The sequence below is a fragment of the Entelurus aequoreus genome, linkage group LG15, assembly GCF_033978785.1.
Source record: "Entelurus aequoreus isolate RoL-2023_Sb linkage group LG15, RoL_Eaeq_v1.1, whole genome shotgun sequence".
In the NCBI taxonomy this organism is placed as follows: Eukaryota; Metazoa; Chordata; class Actinopteri; order Syngnathiformes; family Syngnathidae; genus Entelurus; species Entelurus aequoreus.
In genome coordinates, this window is record NC_084745.1 from 56,867,633 (window position 1) to 56,890,591 (window position 22,959).

General features: G+C 36.8%; 1 protein-coding gene across 1 annotated transcript in view; it reads right to left on the reverse strand.

Moving 5' to 3' along the window:
* Nucleotides 1-3,435: 3,435 nt before the first annotated feature.
* Nucleotides 3,436-22,959, reverse strand: part of LOC133630335 (zinc finger E-box-binding homeobox 1-like) — a 111,344-nt gene continuing 91,820 nt past the window's right edge. The window contains exons 4-8 of the mRNA XM_062021897.1: nucleotides 20,946-21,148; nucleotides 15,819-15,924; nucleotides 12,540-14,248; nucleotides 7,118-7,280; nucleotides 3,436-3,848 (exon numbers count right to left, since the gene is read on the reverse strand). Of these exons, the coding sequence (XP_061877881.1) occupies nucleotides 3,436-3,848; nucleotides 7,118-7,280; nucleotides 12,540-14,248; nucleotides 15,819-15,924; nucleotides 20,946-21,148 (2,594 nt within the window). The remainder of the gene's footprint in view (nucleotides 3,849-7,117; nucleotides 7,281-12,539; nucleotides 14,249-15,818; nucleotides 15,925-20,945; nucleotides 21,149-22,959) is intronic.

Below are 22,959 nucleotides of genomic sequence, written 5' to 3' on the forward strand. Positions count from 1 at the left end.
TTGTGTTAAAAAATGTATAATACAAATTTGATTCATTATAATAATTCTACTAAGCTGAAATTCGTTCATCACAGTCATCTTTAAAAATGCCTAATATTTTATTCATTAATATTCCAGCTTTGTCGAAATTTGTTTACCACAGTCACCTTCAAAAATTTCTTATTATTTCATTCATTAATATTTCATTCATTTATAATAATTTTACTTTGTCAAAATGTGTTTACCACGGTCACCTTCAAAATATGTATTATTTATCAATTATAATCCTACTTTGCCAAAATGTGTTTACCACAGTCACCTTTAAAAATGTCTAGTATTTCATTCATTTATAATAATCCTTCTTTGTCGAAATTTGTTCACCACGGTCACCTTCAAAAATATATATTTACTAATAATAATCCTCCGCGTTTGTTGAATTTTTGTTTACCACAGTCACCTTAAAAAATGTCTTAATATTTAATTCATTAATAATAATACTTTGTTGAAATTTGTTCACCACGGCCACCTTAAAAATATATATTCATCAATAATAATCCTACTTTGCAAAAATTTCTTAATATTTAGTTCATTAATATTTAATTCATTAATAATAATACTTTGTTGAAATTTGTTCACCACGGCCACCTTAAAAATATATATTTATCAATAATAATCCTACTTTGCAAAAATGTCTTAATATTTAATTCATTAATATTTAATTCATTAATAATAATACTTTGTTGAAATTTGTTCACCACGGCCACCTTAAAAATATATATTCATCAATAATAATCCTACTTTGCAAAAATGTCTTAATATTTAATTAATTAATATTTCATTAATTAATAATAATTCTACTTTGCCAAAATGTGTTACTACGGGCACCTTAAAAAATGTATTTTAATATTTCATTCATTAATAATACTTTGTCGAAATTTGTTCACCACGGTCACCTTAAAAAATATATATTTGTCATAAATAATCCTATTTTGCTAAAATTTGTTTACCACGGTCACCTTCAAAAATTAATTAATATTTCATTAATTAATAATAATTCTACTTTGCCAAAATGTGTTTGCCACGGTCACCTTAAAAAAAAAAAAAAAAGTTAATAATCCTACTTTGTCAAAATGTGTTTACCACGGTCACCTTCAAATGTATGTGTTTATTAATAATAATCTACTTTGCCAAATTTTTGTTTACCACAGTCACCTACAAAAATGTCTTAATATTTCACTCATTAATATTTCATTCATTAATAATAATTCTACTTTGTCGAAACTTGTTTACCATGGTCAGCTTTAAAAAATATATATATTTAATAACAATAATCCTACTTTGTAGAAATGTGCTTACCACTGTCACCTTCAAATGTATGTATTTATTAATAATAATCTACTTTGCCGAATTTTTGTTTACCACAGTTACCTACAAAAATGTCTTAATATTTCATTCATTAATAATAATTCTACTTTGCCAAAATGTGTTACTACGGGCACCTTAAAAAATGTATTTTAATATTTCATTCATTAATGATACTTTGTCGAAATTTGTTCACCACGGTCACCTTAAAAAATATATATTTATCATAAATAATCCTATTTTGCTCAAATTTGTTTACCATGGTCACCTTCAAAAATTCATTAATATTTCATTAACTAATAATAATTCTACTTTGCCAAAATGTGTTTGCCACGGTCACCTTAAAAAAAAAAAAAAAAAAGTTAATAATCCTACTTTGTCAAAATGTGTTTACCACGGTCACCTTCAAATGTATATGTTTATTAATAATAATCTACTTTGCCAAATTTTTGTTTACCACAGTCACCTACAAAAATGTCTTAATATTTCATTCATTAATAATAATTCTACTTTGTCAAAACTTGTTTACCATGGTCAGCTTTAAAAAAAAAAATTTTTTAATAACAATAATCCTACTTTGTAGAAATGTGTTTACCACTGTCACCTTCAAATGTATGTATTTATTAATAATAATCTACTTTGCCGAATTTTTCTTTACCACGGTCACTTTCAAAAATGTCTTAATATTTCATTCATTAATATTTCATTCATTAATAATAATTCTACTTTGTCGAAACTTGTTTACCATGGTCAGCTTTAAAAAATATATATATTTAATAACAATAATCCTACTTTGTAGAAATGTGCTTACCACTGTCACCTTCAAATGTATGTATTTATTAATAATAATCTACTTTGCCGAATTTTTCTTTACCACGGTCACTTTCAAAAATGTCTTAATATTTCATTCATTAATATTTCATTCATTAATAATAATTCTACTTTGTCGAAACTTGTTTACCATGGTCAGCTTTAAAAAATATATATATTTAATAACAATAATCCTACTTTGTAGAAATGTGCTTACCACTGTCACCTTCAAATGTATGTATTTATTAATAATAATCTACTTTGCTGAATTTTTCTTTACCACGGTCACTTTCAAAAATGTCTTAATATTTCATTCATTAATATTTCATTCATTAATAATAATTCTACTTTGTCAAAACTTGTTTACCATGGTCAGCTTTAAAAATATATATATTTATTAACAATAATCCTACTTTGTCAGAATGTGTATATTACCACGCTCACCTTAAAAAATGTCAACAATTTCATTTATAAATAATAATGTCTCAAAAATGTCTAATATTTGATTAATAAATAATAATTCATCTTTGTCCAAACTTGTTTACCACAGTCACCTTCAAAAATATATAATATTTGTTGCAATAATAATAAGTCTTACAAGGTCAAAATAAACAATATACTATTTGATTCATTCATAATAATCCTACTTTGTGGAAAGTAGGATTATTAGCCGTGATAAACGAGGGACGACTGTACTGTACTCTGAAACCATGACTCCTGGTTCTGTTATTGAAACATAGATCACTGTGTGGGTGACGAGACTCCAGGCAGTGTTGTTGTGTACCTCACACTTTCACAACATAGAAAAATATCACAGAGTACTCTTGACTACTTCTTCAAAGTAGCAAGAAAACAAGCGTGGTCCTAATACAGTAGGTACTTTGGCCTCATTCCTGTGAGAATCCTGCAGCTAATACTGTATGGTCTCTTCCTCTTTCGGACTGGAGAGTACTTTGAATACTATGTGGTGACGTAGAAATACGCGGGAATGAGCGTGGGTCCTAAAATGTCAAAAGGTGAGTAAAATCGTCAAAGAGCCGTCTCGTCGCTCCGATGTTTTGTCCCTAAGGCCGGCGCCGCACAGGACTAATAATACTGGAGGGTAGAAAAGCTGCATGGAAGCTGGTAGTCTTCATCCTGCCACCAAATACTGACTTTGGCCATAAAAACATCTCCCAGGCGTGGAATTAGTAACACTGATAAAAAGTCTTCCTTCATTATTTGTACAAATGTTGAGAAAAGTAATTTTCAGGCACACCCGGGTTTCTACACAGTAGTTCTCTCTCAGTCCCCTTCCTCTTCACCGGCCCTCTTACTTCCCTCCTCCTCCTCCTCCACCTGCACCACCTGGATGTCGTTCATGTCGACCGCACCTTCCTCCTCCTCCTCCTCCTCCTCCTCGCTCTCCTCGTCCTCCCTGGCGCTGCTCCCCCGCTCGTCCGAGTCCACCTGGAAGGGGACCAGGCCGGGGTCCCGGGCCCCGCCCAGGGTGTCCTCCTCCTGGCCCGGGGACTCCCTCTTGCAGTAGGAGTAGCGGTGGTTCATGTGCTGCGAGTACGAGCCCGAGTGGGAGAAGCGCTTGCCGCACTTGTCGCACTGGTAGGGTTTCTCCCCCGAGTGGAGGCGCATGTGTTCGATCAGGTGGTGTTTGTGTTTGAACGCCTTGCTGCAGATGCTGCACTCGTGCGGACGCTTGCCTGTGCACACAAACACCATTTCTTAGTACAGTCCACTAATACTTCAATAGAGAGTACCCTCATTTCTTAGTACAATCCACTAATACTTCAATAGAGAGTACCCTCAATTGTTAGTACAATCCACTAATACTTCAATAGAGAGTACCCTCAATTCTTAGTACAGTCCAGTAATACTTCAATAGAGAGTACCCTCAATTCTTAGTACAATCCAGTAATACTTCAATAAGAGAGTACCCTCAATTGTTAGTACAATCCACTAATACTTCAATAGAGAGTACCCTCAATTCTTAGTACAATCCAGTAATACTTCAATAAGAGAGTACCCTCAATTGTTAGTACAATCCACTAATACTTCAATAGAGAGTACCCTCAATTGTTAGTACAATCCAGTAATACTTCAATAGCGAGTACCCTCAATTGTTAGTACAATCCAGTAATACTTCAATTGTTAGTACCCTCAATTGTTAGTACAATCCAGTAATACTTCAATAGAGAGTACCCTCAATTCTTAGTACAATCCAGTAATACTTCAATAAGAGAGTACCCTCAATTGTTAGTACAATCCACTAATACTTCAATAGAGAGTACCCTCAATTGTTAGTACAATCCAGTAATACTTCAATAGCGAGTACCCTCAATTGTTAGTACAATCCAGTAATACTTCAATTGTTAGTACCCTCAATTGTTAGTACAATCCAGTAATACTTCAATAAGAGAGTACCCTCAATTGTTAGTACAATCCAGTAATACTTCAATAGAGAGTACCCTCAATTCTTAGTACAATCCAGTAATACTTCAATAAGAGAGTACCCTCAATTGTTAGTACAATCCACTAATACTTCAATAGAGAGTACCCTCAATTGTTAGTACAATCCAGTAATACTTCAATAGCGAGTACCCTCAATTGTTAGTACAATCCAGTAATACTTCAATTGTTAGTACCCTCAATTCTTAGTACAATCCAGTAATACTTCAATAGAGAGTACCCTCAATTCTTAGTACAATCCAGTAATACTTCAATTGTTAGTACCCTCAATTGTTAGTACAATCCAGTAATACTTCAATAGAGAGTACCCTCAATTGTTAGTACAGTCCAGTAATACTTCAACAGAGAGTACCCTCAATTCTTAGTACAATCCAGTAATACTTCAATAGAGAGTACCCTCAATTCTTAGTGCAATCCAGTAATACTTCAATAGAGAGTACACTCAATTGTTAGTACAATCCAGTAATACTTCATTAGAGAGTACCCTCAATTCTTAGTACAATTCAGTAATACTTCAATAGAGAGTACCCTCAATTCTTAGTACAATCCAGTAATACTTCAATAGGGAGTACCCTCAATTCTTAGTACAATCCACTAATACTTCAATAGAGAGTACCCTCAATTGTTAGTACAATCCAGTAATACTTCAATAGAGAGTACCCTCAATTCTTAGTACAATCCACTAATACTTCAATAGAGAGTACCCTCAATTCTTAGTACAATCCAGTAATACTTCAATAGCGAGTACCCTCAATTGTTAGTACAATCCAGTAATACTTCAATTGTTAGTACCCTCAATTGTTAGTACAATCCAGTAATACTTCAATAGAGAGTACCCTCAATTCTTAGTACAGTCCAGTAATACTTCAATAGAGAGTACCCTCAATTCTTAGTACAATCCAGTAATACTTCAATAGAGAGTACCCTCAATTGTTAGTACAATCCAGTAATACTTCAATAGCGAGTACCCTCAATTGTTAGTACAATCCAGTAATACTTCAATTGTTAGTACCCTCAATTGTTAGTACAATCCAGTAATACTTCAATAGAGAGTACCCTCAATTCTTAGTACAGTCCAGTAATACTTCAATAGAGAGTACCCTCAATTCTTAGTACAATCCAGTAATACTTCAATAGAGAGTACCCTCAATTGTTAGTACAATCCAGTAATACTTCAATAGCGAGTACCCTCAATTCTTAGTACAATCCAGTAATACTTCAATAGAGAGTACCCTCAATTCTTAGTACAATCCAGTAATACTTCATTAGAGAGTACCCTCAATTGTTAGTACAATCCAGTAATACTTCATTAGAGAGTACCCTCAATTCTGGACTATAAGACGCTGCTTTTTTCCCTACGCTTTGAACCCTGCGACTGATCTATGGCGGCCATCATGCAAATAGTATAAAACAAACAAGCAGGCAAATAGACTGAAAAGGTGTGTCATTGTTTGTGCTATGGCGCCATCTCTTGGACAAAGTGCTGCTGGGTTAAATGTCCGTCCATTTACAGCTTTCAACCGTTCCGTCTTCTATCCATCCGTAGCGTTTCTACCCGTATGCATTCTTCATTCATCACTCCAAACATTTGTAAGTTTTACAATATAACTACAACAACTCTTACTTACTAAAGCGTCCCACGTGTGACGTCTGTAGGAGTGTTTTCATGCACCTGCTTTCTTTCCTACGCTTTGAACCCCGCGACTGATTCATGGCGGCCATCATGCATAATAGTATTAAAAAAAACATGGGTCCTAGAAGTAAATGCTGTGCCTTTGATATCAAGGAAATAAACATCATGGTCACTGACTACATTTTCCACAAGATGGCAAGGTTGCTAACTGAAACTGAACTCGTGCCATCGTCTCGCGCGCCAAATTAAAGATGACATTTGACCCGCGGGCGTTGGTATGTACACACCCCTGGTCTAGGTAATGTTGCACTTTGCACTGCTCGCAAAGTATGCGACTCAAGAAATGCTCCGATGTAAGTTAGGTGAGGCTTTAATTTTCCTAATATACGCTAGCTTGATGCTAATATACATCGGCTTTGCTATTGACGGGCTACCGATTAGCATTAGCGATTTTACATGGCGATTTCAACATCTCCAAATTTGTTAAAAAACTACAACTAAGATGCTAGTGTTCATACTTACAGTATGAACACTTTTTGGGGCGCAACAAAACCCCAAAAAAGACACAATCAACCGTCTTGTACTTGCAACTTGCAGCAATATTAAACATTGAATTCATTCTCGTTAAAAAGTTGTTGTTTTTTGTTTGTTTTTTTAGTGAGATCCAAGCAGAGAAGGTTAGTGTTGCCTCAGTTGTTGAAGAAGCAACGTGTGCTGGCCAACTATTTGAGGGGAACGAGAAGGTATTTATCCTCTCAGAGGGTGGACCTGCACTTGGCTCTCAGTGCTAAAAAGACTAGTTGAGGAGCAGTTGGGGAGTGGAGTCATATCTGATGGAATGGAGCTGAATAAACACTCCATGTTCCGTACCTGTGTGCTCGTATTTGTGTCTGAGCAGCGAGCTGCTCTTCTGGAAGATCTTGTCACACAGGTCACAGGCGTACATGCCGCTCTCCGTCTTCTTCATCTTCTTCCTCAGAGGCCCCGAGTCCGAGTCCTCCATGCCCTCCGAGCTCGTGTCCTGCTTCTCCTCCTGACGTGGCGGGAAAAGCACAAAATGACTTCACCGGGATTTTTTAAGTTTTTTTTTAAATGGGAGTCAGAAAAAGCGGGGAAATAGTCACCGTAAATTCTGGACTAGAAGCCGGTACTTTTTGCCTACACTTTGAACCATGCGGCTTAGGAAACGGTGCGGCTGATTTATGGATTTTCCTTGCTAATGGCTGTAATGTTCAATAGTTTGCATTAAACCTCAGCAGCGGACTGAAATGGTGTGTTATTGTTTGTGCTATTGCGCCATCTTTTGGACGAGTTTGCTCACTGCAGGTAATGCGGGTTGAAAATATACTTCCGGTTTTAATGCCTCGAACCGGAAGTCGCATGGATTCTTCACTCATCACCACAAACACTTTTGCAATATAACTACAACAATTCTTACTTACTAAAGCGTCCCATGTGTGATGTCTGTAGGAGTGTTTGTACGTGCTATCGTAATGTAATCAAGCTAGCTAATATGCTAACACTTTTATGAGTGTCTGTGTTACTATTATTAACTTGCAATGGCATTATTTGCGCTACTGTGCCATCTTTTGGACGAGTTTGCTCACTGCAGGTAATGCGGGTTGAAAATATACCTCCGGTTTTAATGCCTCGAACCGGAAGTCGCATGGATTCTTCACTCATCACCACAAACACTTTTGCAATATAACTACAACAATTCTTACTTACTAAAGCGTCCCATGTGTGATGTCTGTAGGAGTGTTTGTACGTGCTATCGTAATGTAATCAAGCTAGCTAATATGCTAACACTTTTATGAGTGTCTGTGTTACTATTATTAACTTGCAATGGCATTATTTGCGCTACTCTGCCATCTTTTGGACGAGTTTGCTCACTGCAGGTAATGCGGGTTGAAAATATACTTCCGGTTTTAATGCCTCGAACCGGAAGTCGCATGGATTCTTCACTCATCACCACAAACACTTTTACAACATAACTACAACAATTCTTACTTACTAAAGCGTCCCATGTGTGATGTCTGTAGGAGTGTTTGTACGTGCTATCGTAATGTAATGAAGCTAGCGCCGTTAGCATTAGCTACTACGAATGTCTGTGTTAGTATTATTAACTTACAATGGCATTCTTTTTGTATTGTTTCGGTTTCACAAATTCCTCAGTAAATTCACCAAAAACGTCACCGTGGAGTTATTGAGTCTGTATAGCTGATTGGAGAGCTAGCTTGCGCAGCCAGTGGGTCCATGACCATGACTTGTGTTTTGTCTGATCAGCCGTTTTACTGTCTTGTTATAGACACCGTTTGGAAACAAAGCGGGTAAATACACATTTACAGAATCCTACCGTGTAAATAACTCATTCCCCAACCTGCGCCTTATAGTCCGGTGCGGCTTATATATGGAATGGAAAATGTTCTTTCCTGGTGAAATGCTGTGGTTGCAGCTTTTAAGTCTATAGTGGTCCAGTGCCACTGCTAATGTAGTTGCTGACTGTGTTGTAGCTGGCACAGGATCAATTCCCCACCCTGCGGTGGAGTAAATCAAGGAAGCAGGCGTATAAAAAGGCTTCCATCAAATCAATAAAGAGCTTCTGCAGTAAAGTGGCGCATTGTGGAAGATCTCCATCCATCATGCACACCATTAAAGTCTATGTTCAATGAATAGCCATCATCAAGGTCGTTATTTATTTCTTTATACATTTCTAGATATCACCCATCCGATTGGAGTCGGAGTCATGTTCCAGCCATCTTCATCAACACAAATCAGGAAGTGGTTAAAAACGGTCAAGTCTTACCCGCTGGAAGGAACCCAGATAGCTACTTACCGTAATGCACACTCAAAAGGGGAAATAAAGTTTGTGTTGGAGTGACACCCTGTCATCCGGTGGGTTGTCACTACCACCACTGCTTTTATAGTAGTCAAGTCAAAAATATGAAGAATTGAACTGATAATCCACAACTCTTAGTATTACTACTACTAACAACAGTATTACTACTACTAACAACAGTATTACTACTACTACTAACAACAAAAGCAATAGCAGTAACATTCAACTTCTATTGTTCAAAAATGGATAGCATACTAGCTTGGGAACTCTGTAAAGTCCGCTAGCTGGCAAGTAAGATGGAGCAATGGAAGCCCTTCCTAGCATGTTAGCTTTGAGAAAATCGCTTGTAATACAATCCTACGACCAGTGCCTTCATGAAGATCTACATCTAATACACTAACTTCTGGTCCTTGTACCATGTCAAGGTGGTAGGTGGTGCTCTGGTCAAAGCCTTGACCATCTTCGACCACTTTCTGTGTCTCTGAAAACGTGGCCTGTTTATCTACCATTCTACATGCTAACGTATCATTACATTTGTCTACTTAGCGTTTTACTCTAGCCACCATTGCTATAAATCGTAGGAACTGATTAAACGTAGTTTGAAGTAAATCATTCTATATATTTTCTATCAGACCGAGGCTGGTTTCTGACCCAGACTTCGTGTCTAACTGCAGTTCTCACCAGTAGATACATTGGCACCAAACACACAAGTTGAGTATGGACTTCGAACATACCAACCCAGGTTAAACCTGATCTGGAACAACAACAATCTTTGAATTCAGACCGATCCTTCAATCCGTTTTGTGTTTCTTTCCTGTAGTCTTTCTGTCAACCTGATCTGGGTTGGTTTGGTTAAGTAAACCTGATCTGGAATAACCACAAAAATCTTTGAATTCAGACCGATCCTTCAATCTGTTTTGCGTTTCTTTCCTGTAGTCTTTCTGCTAACCGAACCAACCCAGGTATGGTTTAGTAAACCTGATCTAGAATAACCACAACAATCTTTGAATTCAGACTGATCCTTCAATCTGTTTTGCGTTTCTTTCCTGTAGTCTTTCTGTCAACCTGATCTGGGTTGGTTTGGTTAAGTAAACCTGATCTGGAATAAACACAACAATCTTTGAATTCAGACCGATCCTTCAATCCGTTTTGTGTTTCTTTCCTGTAGTCTTTCTGCCAACCGAACCAACCCAGGTATGGTTTAGTAAACCTGAGCTGGAATAACCGCAAAAATCTTTGAATTCAGACCGATCTTTCAATCTGTTTTGCGTTTCTTTCCTGTAGTTTTTCTGTCAACCTGATCTGGGTTGGTTTGGTTAAGTAAACCTGATCTGGAATAACCACAACAATCTTTGAATTCAGACCGATCCTTCAATCCGTTTTGTGTTTCTTTCCTGTAGTCTTTCTGCCAACCGAACCAACCCAGGTATGGTTTAGTAAACCTGATCTAGAATAACCACAACAATCTTTGAATTCAGACTGATCCTTCAATCTGTTTTGCGTTTCTTTCCTGTAGTCTTTCTGCCAACCGAGCCAACCCAGATCAGGTTTAGTAAACCCAGTGGCGGGCTGTGCGTTTCCCACCTAGGCCTTCTAGGCCTTCAGTGATGTCCGACTTCAATGATCACCTCTGAAAGTACCATCATTGATGTCACCACATGACCATTGCTGGAGAAATACTACACAGAAACAGACTTGCGCACTACGTTGCATTGAAACACCTCAACAGCGTACAAAACTGGCTTTTTTGATTTTTTTATTATAACCCGCATCAGCAATTAACAAATCTTATGCGATACAGTTGAAATAATTGTAAAAAAAACATTAAGCCAGTGGTACCACTCGTAGTCGCTTGATTGGAGTGAAAGTGGCGGGCAAACCACAGCTTCCGAAGTCTCAGGAGATCTCGTTTCTCTTTAAATATCCTTCTTGAAAATAGCCTTGCAAATATATATCTGCCTCCTAATCAACGTTTTGCTCTCCTTCTTTGTGGGTTACAAACGAGAGATTTATCTGCTGTGGCTCCGGTGACACTTCCTGCGTTTGCAAACCAACACTTGTGATTGGATACTCACTTGGGGATGACAAGTGAGTATCCAATCACGGTCACGTTTAACGTAAGGCTACCTCGATGGGCTACTGTCAACAACTGATAGGCTATGGCAATTATCTATCAACTGTATGTGCCCGTTCACTTACAGTGCACAGATATTGTTGATTCTCGAGGCAGATTTGGTACAGCATGGCAACAGAAGCTAGCTGAATTCTGATTGGATAAACACTCTATAACTAAAATCAACAGCACTGGAAGGAGCATAATATGACATGAAGAGAATATGAATACTTTGATATTTAGGGAAAGTCCAGTAAAAATTACTTTTATCTTTAAATATGATCATGATTTATGGTTATGTTAGGCCAGCAGAGAAGGTCTTGCTGGCCCTGACGGCACACCACTGGTTAAACCTGATCTGGAGTAAGAACAACAATCTTTGAATTCAAACCGATCCTTCAATCTGTTTTGCGTGTCTTTCCTGTAGTCTTTCTGTCAACCAAACCAAATCAGATCTGGTTTAGTAAACCTGATCTGGAGTAAGAACAACAATCTTTGAATTCAGACTGATACTTCAAAACGTTTTGCATTTATTTCCTGTAGTCTTTCTGTCAACCAAACCAAATCAGATCTGGTTTAGTAAACCTGATCTGGAGTAAGAACAACAATCTTTGAATTCAGACTGATACTTCAAAACGTTTTGCATTTATTTCCTGTAGTCTTTCTGTCAACCGAACTAACCCAGATCTGGTTTAGTAAACCTGATCTGGAATAAGAACAACAATCTTTGAATTCAGACTGATGCAATCCGTTTTGCGTTTCTTTCCTGTAGTCTTTCTGTCAAACAAACTAAATCAGATCTGGTTTAGTAAACCTGATCTGGAGTAAGAACAACAATCTTTGAATTCAGACTGATACTTCAAAACGTTTTGCATTTCTTTCCTGTAGTCTTTCTGTCAACCGAACTAACCCAGATCTGGTTTAGTAAACCTGATCTGGAGTAAGAACAACAATCTTTGAATTCAAACCGATCCTTCAATCTGTTTTGCATTTCTTTCCTGTAGTCTTTCTGTCAACCAAACTAAATCAGATCTGGTTTAGTAAACCTGATCTGGAGTAAGAACAACAATCTTTGAATTCAGACTGATACTTCAATCCGTTTTGCGTTTCTTTCCTGTAGTCTTTCTGTCAACCAAACCAACCCAGATCTGGTTTAGTAAACCTGATCTGGAGTAAGAACAACAATCTTTGAATTCAGACTGATACTTCAAAACGTTTTGCATTTCTTTCCTGTAGTCTTTCTGTCAACCGAACTAACCCAGATCAGGTTTAGTAAACCGGACCGCAGCACTTTGTTACATTGTGTTCTCCCAAGGTAAATATGTGAAGATGTGACTAACCTTGATCCCGTTGAGGTGGATGGTCTTTTCTGTCAGGGTCCCAGCAGGACTGGTAGCGGTAGTGGTATAGGTGTAAGCCAGCTGAGGGATGAGGATAGTCTGTTTGTTGGTGGTGGTCAGGGCCCTTAGACATTGCATACGGCTCTGATCAGCAATAGCCACCAGCGTGGGAAGTTGAGTGGTTACAATATTGAGGGGGTTGGCACTTGGCGGGCTGGTGTACAGTGCGACGGGGCCGGAGCCCAAGGGTGAGAGTGGCGAGGCGTCTTTCTTTGTGCAAGTTAAGTTCAGAGGTTCCTCCTGAATGGTGCGTACAGAGGAAAGTGAGAGGTGATTGCAGGTTTGAACAGTCTCCGTTTCCTCTTTGTCGGGCTTTGGCAGCGACAGGTCTAGGGGTGCATCAGTGCTCTGAGGGGCCTGGTCTTTAAGAAGACCGTCGTCTCTCAGGGTTAGTGGTGAGGGAGAGACTGGAGAGCTGTGGGCGCCGTTTAGCTCAGCCGGGGTTGCTTCTGTCGGACTGTCGTGAGGCTCAGAAGGACTGATGGAGGCCACAACTTTCCCCTGGACCAGAGATACCACACTGCCGGAATCATAGGCATCGTCTTCCTCTGAAGGAGGCGTCGGAGCACCGAGTGATATTTGACCCTGCTGCATTTTGTCAAACCACCTTTTGACCACATGGATTGGGAGGTTGACAGAGTCTGAGATTTTGTCCATCTCGTCCTTGGTGGGCTCTCTGTTTAAGGCAAAGTAGGCCTTCAGCAGGGACAGGATGTTCTTGGGCTGGTTGCAAAATCCCCCCTGTGACAGTAGCGCGGTAACGGCAGCCTCTCCGTTCAGCCTGAGAGCGACTTTCTTGCAGTGTTTGAGGGCATGCAGGGCGTCCAGCCCGGCGGGACAGTTCTCACACAGGAGACAAGTCTTAGTGGTTTGATCCTCTTCTTTCATCTCAGTCACCCTGGCGCCCCTGATGGTCAGATCCTCAGGGAGTTTCTGAAACTTCAACGACTCAGTGGTTGGCTGAGCGGTTGAGAATGGCTCTGACTCCTTCTTAATGTTCTGCGCCATGATCTGTCCCTGGTTGGGGTCCAGGTTGTAGTTGATGATGATTTTTGCATTTCCGTCCTGACCCACAATGGGCAAGCTGATGGCTGAGATGAGCTGCTGCTGGGACGGGTGGATGGTTCCAGTGGTTAACCCCAAGTTGGCATGACCCTGGCCTTTGCCGCTGCTTTCCAGGACCTGGCGAATCACGTTGCCGTCCACGGCCACTTTGAGGGCGTTCTGCAGGTCGGCTATGTTGATGCTGATGGGCGACATCAGCCCCACGGTGGGGAGGACCACGGCCTGCACCGTGCCCTGCAGAGCAGTCGCAGCCCCACCGTTGTACATCCCGGCATTCATGCCGACCAGGGTCGGTTTGTATTCGTAGTCCAGCGGCTCGCTCTTGATCTGGTTGAGGGGCAGCTGCTCCTGGAGGGGCTTGCTGTGCTCCAGCTTCTCGCGAATTTGGGCGCGGAGGGCGGCCGGCGAAGTGGGAAGGATGGCGGCCGGGCCCTGGGCCTGGGCCTGGTTCTTGCTGCCGCTCAGACGTTGCCGGCTGTTAACCGAGATGAGACTGATGCATTTCTTGCTGCTGATGTGCGAGCTGTACGAGCCCGAGTGGGAGAAGCGCTTCTTGCAGTTGGAGCACTCGTAGGGTTTCTCTCCTGCACGGACAAAGGAGTTGGAAATAGGATTATTATCGCACAGTCGCTGCAGGATTTCACTCGCGTTGCTTGTCTTTGCTTTTTCAGAAAGTTCCGGCCAAAATGTGGATTATTTGCGCCATATTTTTTTTAAATAACTTGCGATTTTATGAATTTGTGACTTGATAACAAAAGCTTTTTTGTTATTTACACAGAATTTTGTGAACTTTTGAGTTTGTATTTTGTGAACAGAATGTATTTTTTTGCATCAAATTATGCTGGCAATTTAATTGATTACACATTTTTGAGTAAAATTTGTTTAGAAATGTGGTTTGTTAAAATGCGGTGTTTTAAATTCAATTGAATTGAGCGCAGGAAAAACGTGTTGCTTCAAAACTCACCTCATCGGCTGCTTCTGAGACGGGATCGATTGCTTCAGTCTTCATTTACAGAAAGTCAATCTTCAGTTTGAAAGTAACAAATATTTGTGCACGGGATTTTTTTGCACAAAATTTTAAAACGCCTGAATTGTTTTACACAGAATTTTAAACACACTTTTTTATTTATTAAAGTTCTTATTTAATTGCCCATAAATTCCGGACTACAAAGCCACCACTTCATGCCTACACTTTGACGTTGCGGCTTATTTAAGGATTGGTCTTCGCCAACGGACATAACATTTTGTGTTCTATAGTTTTCATTAAACCCAATCAGAGACTCTGAAAAGGTGTGTTATTGTTTGGACAAGTTCACTCACTGCAGGTGCTGATGTGTCCTTCCTTTTAGTGCTCGCAACCGGAAGTAAAAGTGCTGTTACCTCTCCTAGCCATACATAGCGTCTCTACTCATATGGATTCTTCACTCTTCACTCCAAGCAATGTTTGTACGTTTTACAATACAACTAAAACAATTCTTACTAAACCGTCCCATGTGTGATGTCTGAATATATGGAAAAAATGTGTATGTATATACTGTATATATGTGTATATATACACTGTATATATGTATGTATAAATATTTGTATGAATATATGTATAAATATGTGCATGTTTATATAAATGTATACATGTGTGTGTACATAATATACTAATATAATGGATATGACATTAATATAACTGAAAATTAAGAGTATATGAACTATATATATATATTTTTTAATGGTGTTTGGACATTTTCCATAATATCCACAAAGTTCAGTGAGCAGGTTGTTATGCGTTGACCTTTATGTTAGCTGCATTCTTTTGTTTTATTTTTGCATCATGACTAGGGAAGGTTGTTTGGATTGTGTCATATACGTAAGTGCTGTAAGTACTTTGAAGGGTCACTGATCTGATTTATTCACCTTGTCCACAAGATGGCAGCAAGTACGTCACATTCAGAAACCCCCTGGTATTCAAGCACTCATGGGCCAAATTGAAGAAGAGGCACTTGGCCCGCAGACCGTAGTTTGGACACCCATGCCTTAATGCCATTCTTTTATTGCTCAGTCATGAGCTCAGAAACAATCATGACTCGTTAACGAGCGCACACTTTACACTATAAACATCAATTATGGGCAATTAAAGGGCCACACGGTGCCAGAGCGACTCACCACTGTGAATGCGCAGGTGCTCCTTCAGGTGGTGCTTGTATTTAAAGGCCTTGCCGCACTCGGTGCACTTGAATTTGCGGTTGCCTCCCGACTGCGTGACGAGTCTCTGTGGGAGCAGGAAGACACACAATGACAACACCACCTTTGAACCGCCACTCACCCATCAATCAATGTTCATGTTTGTTTGTCATGTTTGGGACACGACTCCACTAAGGATCGTGCACTTTTACTTTGAAAATACTACTCTAGTATACGCCAGTCCCTTAGTTTCAATTCTATTGGACTAAAATGTCAACATTTTGTTCCATTACTGAACACAACTGTGACTTTTTTACTGGAGATGTTACGATACCAATCATTCATGAGTGAGTCAAATACCATCATAGGGACCCAAACGATACTTTTGTGTGTTAAAAATATTCTTTTGATGATAAAATCTCATTTTGTATTACAAAATGTAAAAATTAGCTGATTTTTACCTGACAGAAAGACCTACTTTTTACCTACACTTTGAACCCTGCGGCTTATAAAACGCTGTGGCTAATTTTAGTTTTTTCTTCGCTGGCGGCCATAATGCACAAAAACAAGCAAATATACTAAATACTCGTTCCGTTTCCCAGCCGACCACAGCGTTTCTACTCGTATGGATTCATCATTCATCACCCCAAGCAAAGTTTAAGTTTTACAATATAACTAAAACAATGTTTACTTACTAAACTGTCCCATGTGTGATGTCTGTAAAATGTCAATGTATAAAAAAATGCAGTACTGTTTAGAAAAAAAAATAAAAATTTACAATAAAATTCTGGCAAATGAGATTATAATTTTTTACTGTAAAAAAAAGTGTACTATTTTTCCATTTACAGTAAAATGCTGTAAAAATCAACGTACATTTTTACAATAAAATTCTGACATTTTTTCAAAGTATACAATTGTTTTTACAATAAAACTCTGGCAAATTAGATTATATTTTTTTTGCCGTAAAAAATGGTAAAAAATTTTTTTTTTACTATTTTTCCATTTACAGTAAAATGCTGTAAAAAACATCGCACATTTTACAGTAAAATTCTGGCAGCTGAGCTGACATCTTTTTAAAGTATAAAAAAAAATGCAGTATTGTTTAGAAAAATATATATATTTTACAATAACATTCTGGCAAATGAGATTATCATTTTTTACTGTAAAAAAAATGGTACTATTTTTCTATTTACAGTAAAATGCTGTAAAAATTAACGTACATTTTACAATGAAATTCTGAAATTTTTTCAAAGTATACAATTTTTTTTTTTACAATAAAACTCTGGCAAATGAGATTATATTTTTTTTACCGTAAAACATTTTTTTTTGACTATTTTTCCATTCGCAGTAAAATGCTGTAAAAAACATTGTACGTTTTACAGTAAAATTCTGGCAGCTGAGCTGACATCTTTTCAAAGTATAAATAAAAAAAATGCAGTATTGTTTAGAAAAATATATATATTTTACAATAAAATTCTGGCAAATTAGATTATAATTTTTTTACTGTAAAAAAATGGTACTATTTTTCCATTTACAGTAAAATGCTGTAAAAATCAACGTACATTTTACAATACAATTCTGAAATTTTTTGAAAGTATACCTTTTTTTTTTTTTTTACAATAAAACTCTGGCAAATGAGATTATATTTTTATTACCGTAAAAAAATGGTACTATTTTTCCATTTACAGTAAAATGCTGTAAAAACCATCGTACATTTTACAGTAAAATTCTGGCAGCTGAGCTGACATCTTTTCAAAGTATAAATTAAAAAAATGCAGTATTGTTTAGAAAAAATATATATTTTACAATAAAATTCTGGCAAATGAGATTATATTTTTTTACTGTAACAAAAGGTGACTGTTTTTCCATTTACAGTAATGTGCTGTAAAAACTACTATGCATTTACAGTAAAATGCTGTAAAAATCAACGTACATTTTACAATAAAATTCTGAAATGTTTTCAAAGTATACCATTTTTTTTTTTTTTTACAGTAAAACTCTGGCAAATGAGATTATATTTTTATTACCGTAAAAAAATGGTACTATTTTTCCATTTACAGTAAAATGCTGTAAAAACCATTGTACATTTTACAGGAAAATTCTGGCAGCTGAGCTGACATCTTTTCAAAGTATAATTTAAAAAAATGCAGTATTGTTTAGAAAAAATATATATTTTACAATAAAATTCTGGCAAATTAGATTATAATCAGTAAAAAAATGGTACTATTTTTCTATTTACAGTAAAATGCTGTAAAAATTAACGTACATTTTACAATAAAATTCTGAAATTTTTTCAAAGTATACCTTTTTTTTTTTTTACAATAAAACTCTGGCAAATGAGATTATATTTTTATTACTGTAAAAAAATGGTACTATTTTTCCATTTACAGTAAAATGCTGTAAAAATCAACGTACATTTAACAATAAAATTCTGAAATATTTTCAAAGTATACCATTTTTTTTTTTTTACAGTAAAACTCTGGCAAATGAGATTATATTTTTATTACCGTAAAAAAATGGTACTATTTTTCCATTTACAGTAAAATGCTGTAAAAAGCATCGTACATTTTACAGTAAAATTCTGGCAGCTGAGCTGACATCTTTTCAAAGTATAAATTAAAAAAATGCAGTATTGTTTAGAAAAAATATATATTTTACAATAAAATTCTGGCAAATTAGATTATAATTTTTTACTGTAAAAAAATTGTACTATTTTTCCATTTACAGTAAAATGCTGTAAAAATCAACGTACATTTTACAATAAAATTCTGAAATGTTTTCAAAGTATACCTTTTTTTTTTTACAATAAAACTCTGGCAAATGAGATTATATTTTTATTGCCGTAAAAAAATGGTACTATTTTTCCATTTACAGTAAAATGCTGTAAAAACCATCGTACATTTTACAGTAAAATTCTGGCAGCTGAGCTGACATCTTTTCAAAGTATAAATTAAAAAAATGCAGTACTGTTTAGAAAAAATATATATTTTACAATAAAATTCTGGCAAATGAGATTATATTTTTTTTACCGTAAAACATTTTTTTTTTTTACTATTTTTCCATTCGCAGTAAAATGCTGTAAAAACCATCGTTCATTTTACAGTAAAATTCTGGCAGCTGAGCTGACCTCTTTTCAAGGTATAAATAAAAAAAATGCAGTATTGTTTAGAAAAAATATATATTTTACAATAAAATTCTGGCAAATGAGATTATATTTTTTTACTGTAACAAAAGCTGACTGTTTTTCCATTTACAGTAATGTGCTGTAAAAACTACTATGCATTTACAGTAAAATGCTGTAAAAATCAACGTACATTTTACAATAAAATTCAGAAATGTTTTCAAAGTATACCATTTTTTTTTTTACAATAAAACTCTGGCAAATGAGATTATATTTTTATTACCGTAAAAAAATGGTACTATTTTTCCATTTACAGTAAAATGCTGTAAAAACCATCATACATTTTACAGGAAAATTCTGGCAGCTGAGCTGACATCTTTTCAAAGTATAATTTAAAAAAATGCAGTATTGTTTAGAAAAAATATATATTTTACAATAAAATTCTGGCAAATTAGATTATAATTTTTTACTGTAAAAAAATGGTACTATTTTTCCATTTACAGTAAAATGCTGTAAAAATCAACGTACATTTTACAATAAAATTCTGAAATGTTTTCAAAGTATACCATTTTTTTTTTTACAGTAAAACTCTGGCAAATGAGATTATATTTTTACTACCGTAAAAAAATGGTACTATTTTTCCATTTACAGTAAAATGCTGTAAACACCATCGTACATTTTACAGTAAAATTCTGGCAGCTGAGCTGACATCTTTTCAAAGTATAATTAAAACAAATGCAGTATTGTTTAGAAAAAATATAAATTTTACAATAAAATTCTGGCAAATTAGATTATAATTTTTTACTGTAAAAAAATGGTACTATTTTTCCATTTACAGTAAAATGCTGTAAAAACCATCGTACATTTTACAGTAAAATTCTGGCAGCTGAGCTGACATCTTTTCAAAGTATAAATTAAAAAAATGCAGTACTGTTTAGAAAAAATATATATTTTACAATAAAATTCTGGCAAATGAGATTATATTTTTTTTACCGTAAAACATTTTTTTTTTTACTATTTTTCCATTCGCAGTAAAATGCTGTAAAAACCATCGTTCATTTTACAGTAAAATTCTGGCAGCTGAGCTGACCTCTTTTCAAGGTATAAATTAAAAAAATGCAGTATTGTTTAGAAAAAATATATATTTTACAATAAAATTCTGGCAAATGAGATTATATTTTTTTACTGTAACAAAAGGTGACTGTTTTTCCATTTACAGTAATGTGCTGTAAAAACTACTATGCATTTACAGTAAAATGCTGTAAAAATCAACGTACATTTTACAATAAAATTCAGAAATGTTTTCAAAGTATACCATTTTTTTTTTTACAATAAAACTCTGGCAAATGAGATTATATTTTTATTACCGTAAAAAAATGGTACTATTTTTCCATTTACAGTAAAATGCTGTAAAAACCATCATACATTTTACAGGAAAATTCTGGCAGCTGAGCTGACATCTTTTCAAAGTATAATTAAAAAAAATGCAGTATTGTTTAGAAAAAATATATATTTTACAATAAAATTCTGGCAAATGAGATTATATTTTTTTACTGTAACAAAAGGTGACCGTTTTTCCATTTACAGTAATGTGCTGTAAAAACTACTATGCATTTATGTAAAAATCCTTGCAACTGAGCTGACTTTTTTTTTTTTAACCGTAAAATCTACAGATTGTTTTGTCCTGACATTGCATGTGATTTTAAAACTGTGGTACTCCATCTAGTGGTGGGCAAAATAACCACTTGATGAAAGTACAGTGTTTTATTGTCCTATATTCAACACAAACATAATGAAATAAAACCTCTGCCTTGTTCTTGATGAATACCTAGGCCTAAAGCGCTACTGTGTTTGAATGTGGGTCATTATGCTGGTACTTGATGAATACTTAGGCCTACTGTGTTTGAATACTTGCACATTGTGTAGTAATATCAGTGAGTCACGGACATGTGTCATTTTTTCCCCGTATCCTGGACTTGAGTGCCTACCTGGTCCCGCCCTGACTTGTGGGCCGCCATGTGTCTCTCCAGCTGAGCGCGGTGTGCAAAGGTGTAGCTGCACTCGGGGCAGCTGAAGCACTCCTCCGTCTTCTCGTGACGATACTTGATGTGCTCCTTCAGCGAGCTGAAGCGCTTGTAGCCGCGCGCGCAGTACGGGCAGGTGAGCAGCTGCGAGAAGGAGTCCGGGGTCCCTGGGTGGGGGGGAGGGGGGGAGAAATCGAAGTCTTTCACAGAGGCAAACATGTCCTTGCGCCGTCCAGGTGACCTGGGTTTCAGTGACGGTATCATCGGTACAGTATCAGAGCAGTGACGGTCCAGCTCCCACACAGGTGAAACATTACTTAACAGGTGATGTATTAAGTTCCCCTGGGCACAGGTGGAATATACACACCTTTATCGCACAGGTGGACGTGACATTTGTTTACCAACGGTGGCGCTCAGGGGGAGGAGCTAGCACCAGAGCAGGTGTCGCACTTTGTAACAATAACAATGATCAACACTTGGGGTGTCCTGATACAACTACTGGAGCCGTCGATTTGGGCTGATATCAGCAACGTACAGACTGGTGTTATTTTGTGGTGTCTAGTGACGTTTGATATTTATCCGATCATTTTTAATATTCTCTGGAATGGACTTATGCCGCCCTAAAGTTAAAGTGGAGTGGTAATTGTTTTCCCCGTAATTATCATGACACACAGTAAGTTGAATGATGCGGACACATTTGTTACTGGATATTTTCGAATACGCTTCTGCCTTGGGAGACTTTGTATGTGTAAGTAATGTGCACTTCCCGTAATTACCATGACACACAGTAAGTTGAATGATGCGGACACGTTTGTTACTGGATATTTTCGAATACGCTTCTGCCTTGGGAGACTTTGTATGTGTAAGTAATGTGTACTTCCCGTAATTACCATGACACACAGTAAGTTGAATGATGCGGACACGTTTGTTACTGGATATTTTCGAATACTCTTCTGCCTTGGGAGACTTTGTATGTGTAAGTAATGTGCACTTCCCGTAATTACCATGACACACAGTAAGTTGAATGATGCGGACACGTTTGTTACTGGATATTTTTCGAATACGCTTCTGCCTTGGGAGACTTTGTATGTGTAAGTAATGTGCACTTCCCGTAATTACCATGACACACAGTAAGTTGAATGATGCGGACACGTTTGTTACTGGATATTTCCGAATACGCTTCTGCCTTGGGAGACTTTGTATGTGTAAGTAATGTGCACTTCCCGTAATTACCATGACACACAGTAAGTTGAATGATGCGGACACGTTTGTTACTGGATATTTTCGAATACTCTTCTGCCTTGGAGACTTTGTATGTGTAAGTAATGTGCACTTCCCGTAATTACCATGACACACAGTAAGTTGAATGATGCGGACACGTTTGTTACTGGATATATTCGAATACACTTCTGCCTTGGAGACTTTGTATGTGTAAGTAATGTGCACTTTCCGTAATTACCATGACACACAGTAAGTTGAATGATGCGGACACGTTTGTTACTGGATATTTTCGAATACGCTTCTGCCTTGGGAGACTTTGTATGTGTAAGTAATGTGCACTTTCCGTAATTACCATGACACACAGTAAGTTGAATGATGCGGACACGTTTGTTACTGGATATTTTCGAATACGCTTCTGCCTTGGGAGACTTTGTATGTGTAAGTAATGTGCACTTCCCGTAATTACCATGACACACAGTAAGTTGAATGATGCGGACACGTTTGTTACTGGATATTTCCGAATACGCTTCTGCCTTGGGAGACTTTGTATGTGTAAGTAATGTGCACTTCCCGTAATTACCATGACACACAGTAAGTTGAATGATGCGGACACGTTTGTTACTGGATATTTTCGAATACTCTTCTGCCTTGGAGACTTTGTATGTGTAAGTAATGTGCACTTCCCGTAATTACCATGACACACAGTAAGTTGAATGATGCGGACACGTTTGTTACTGGATATATTCGAATACACTTC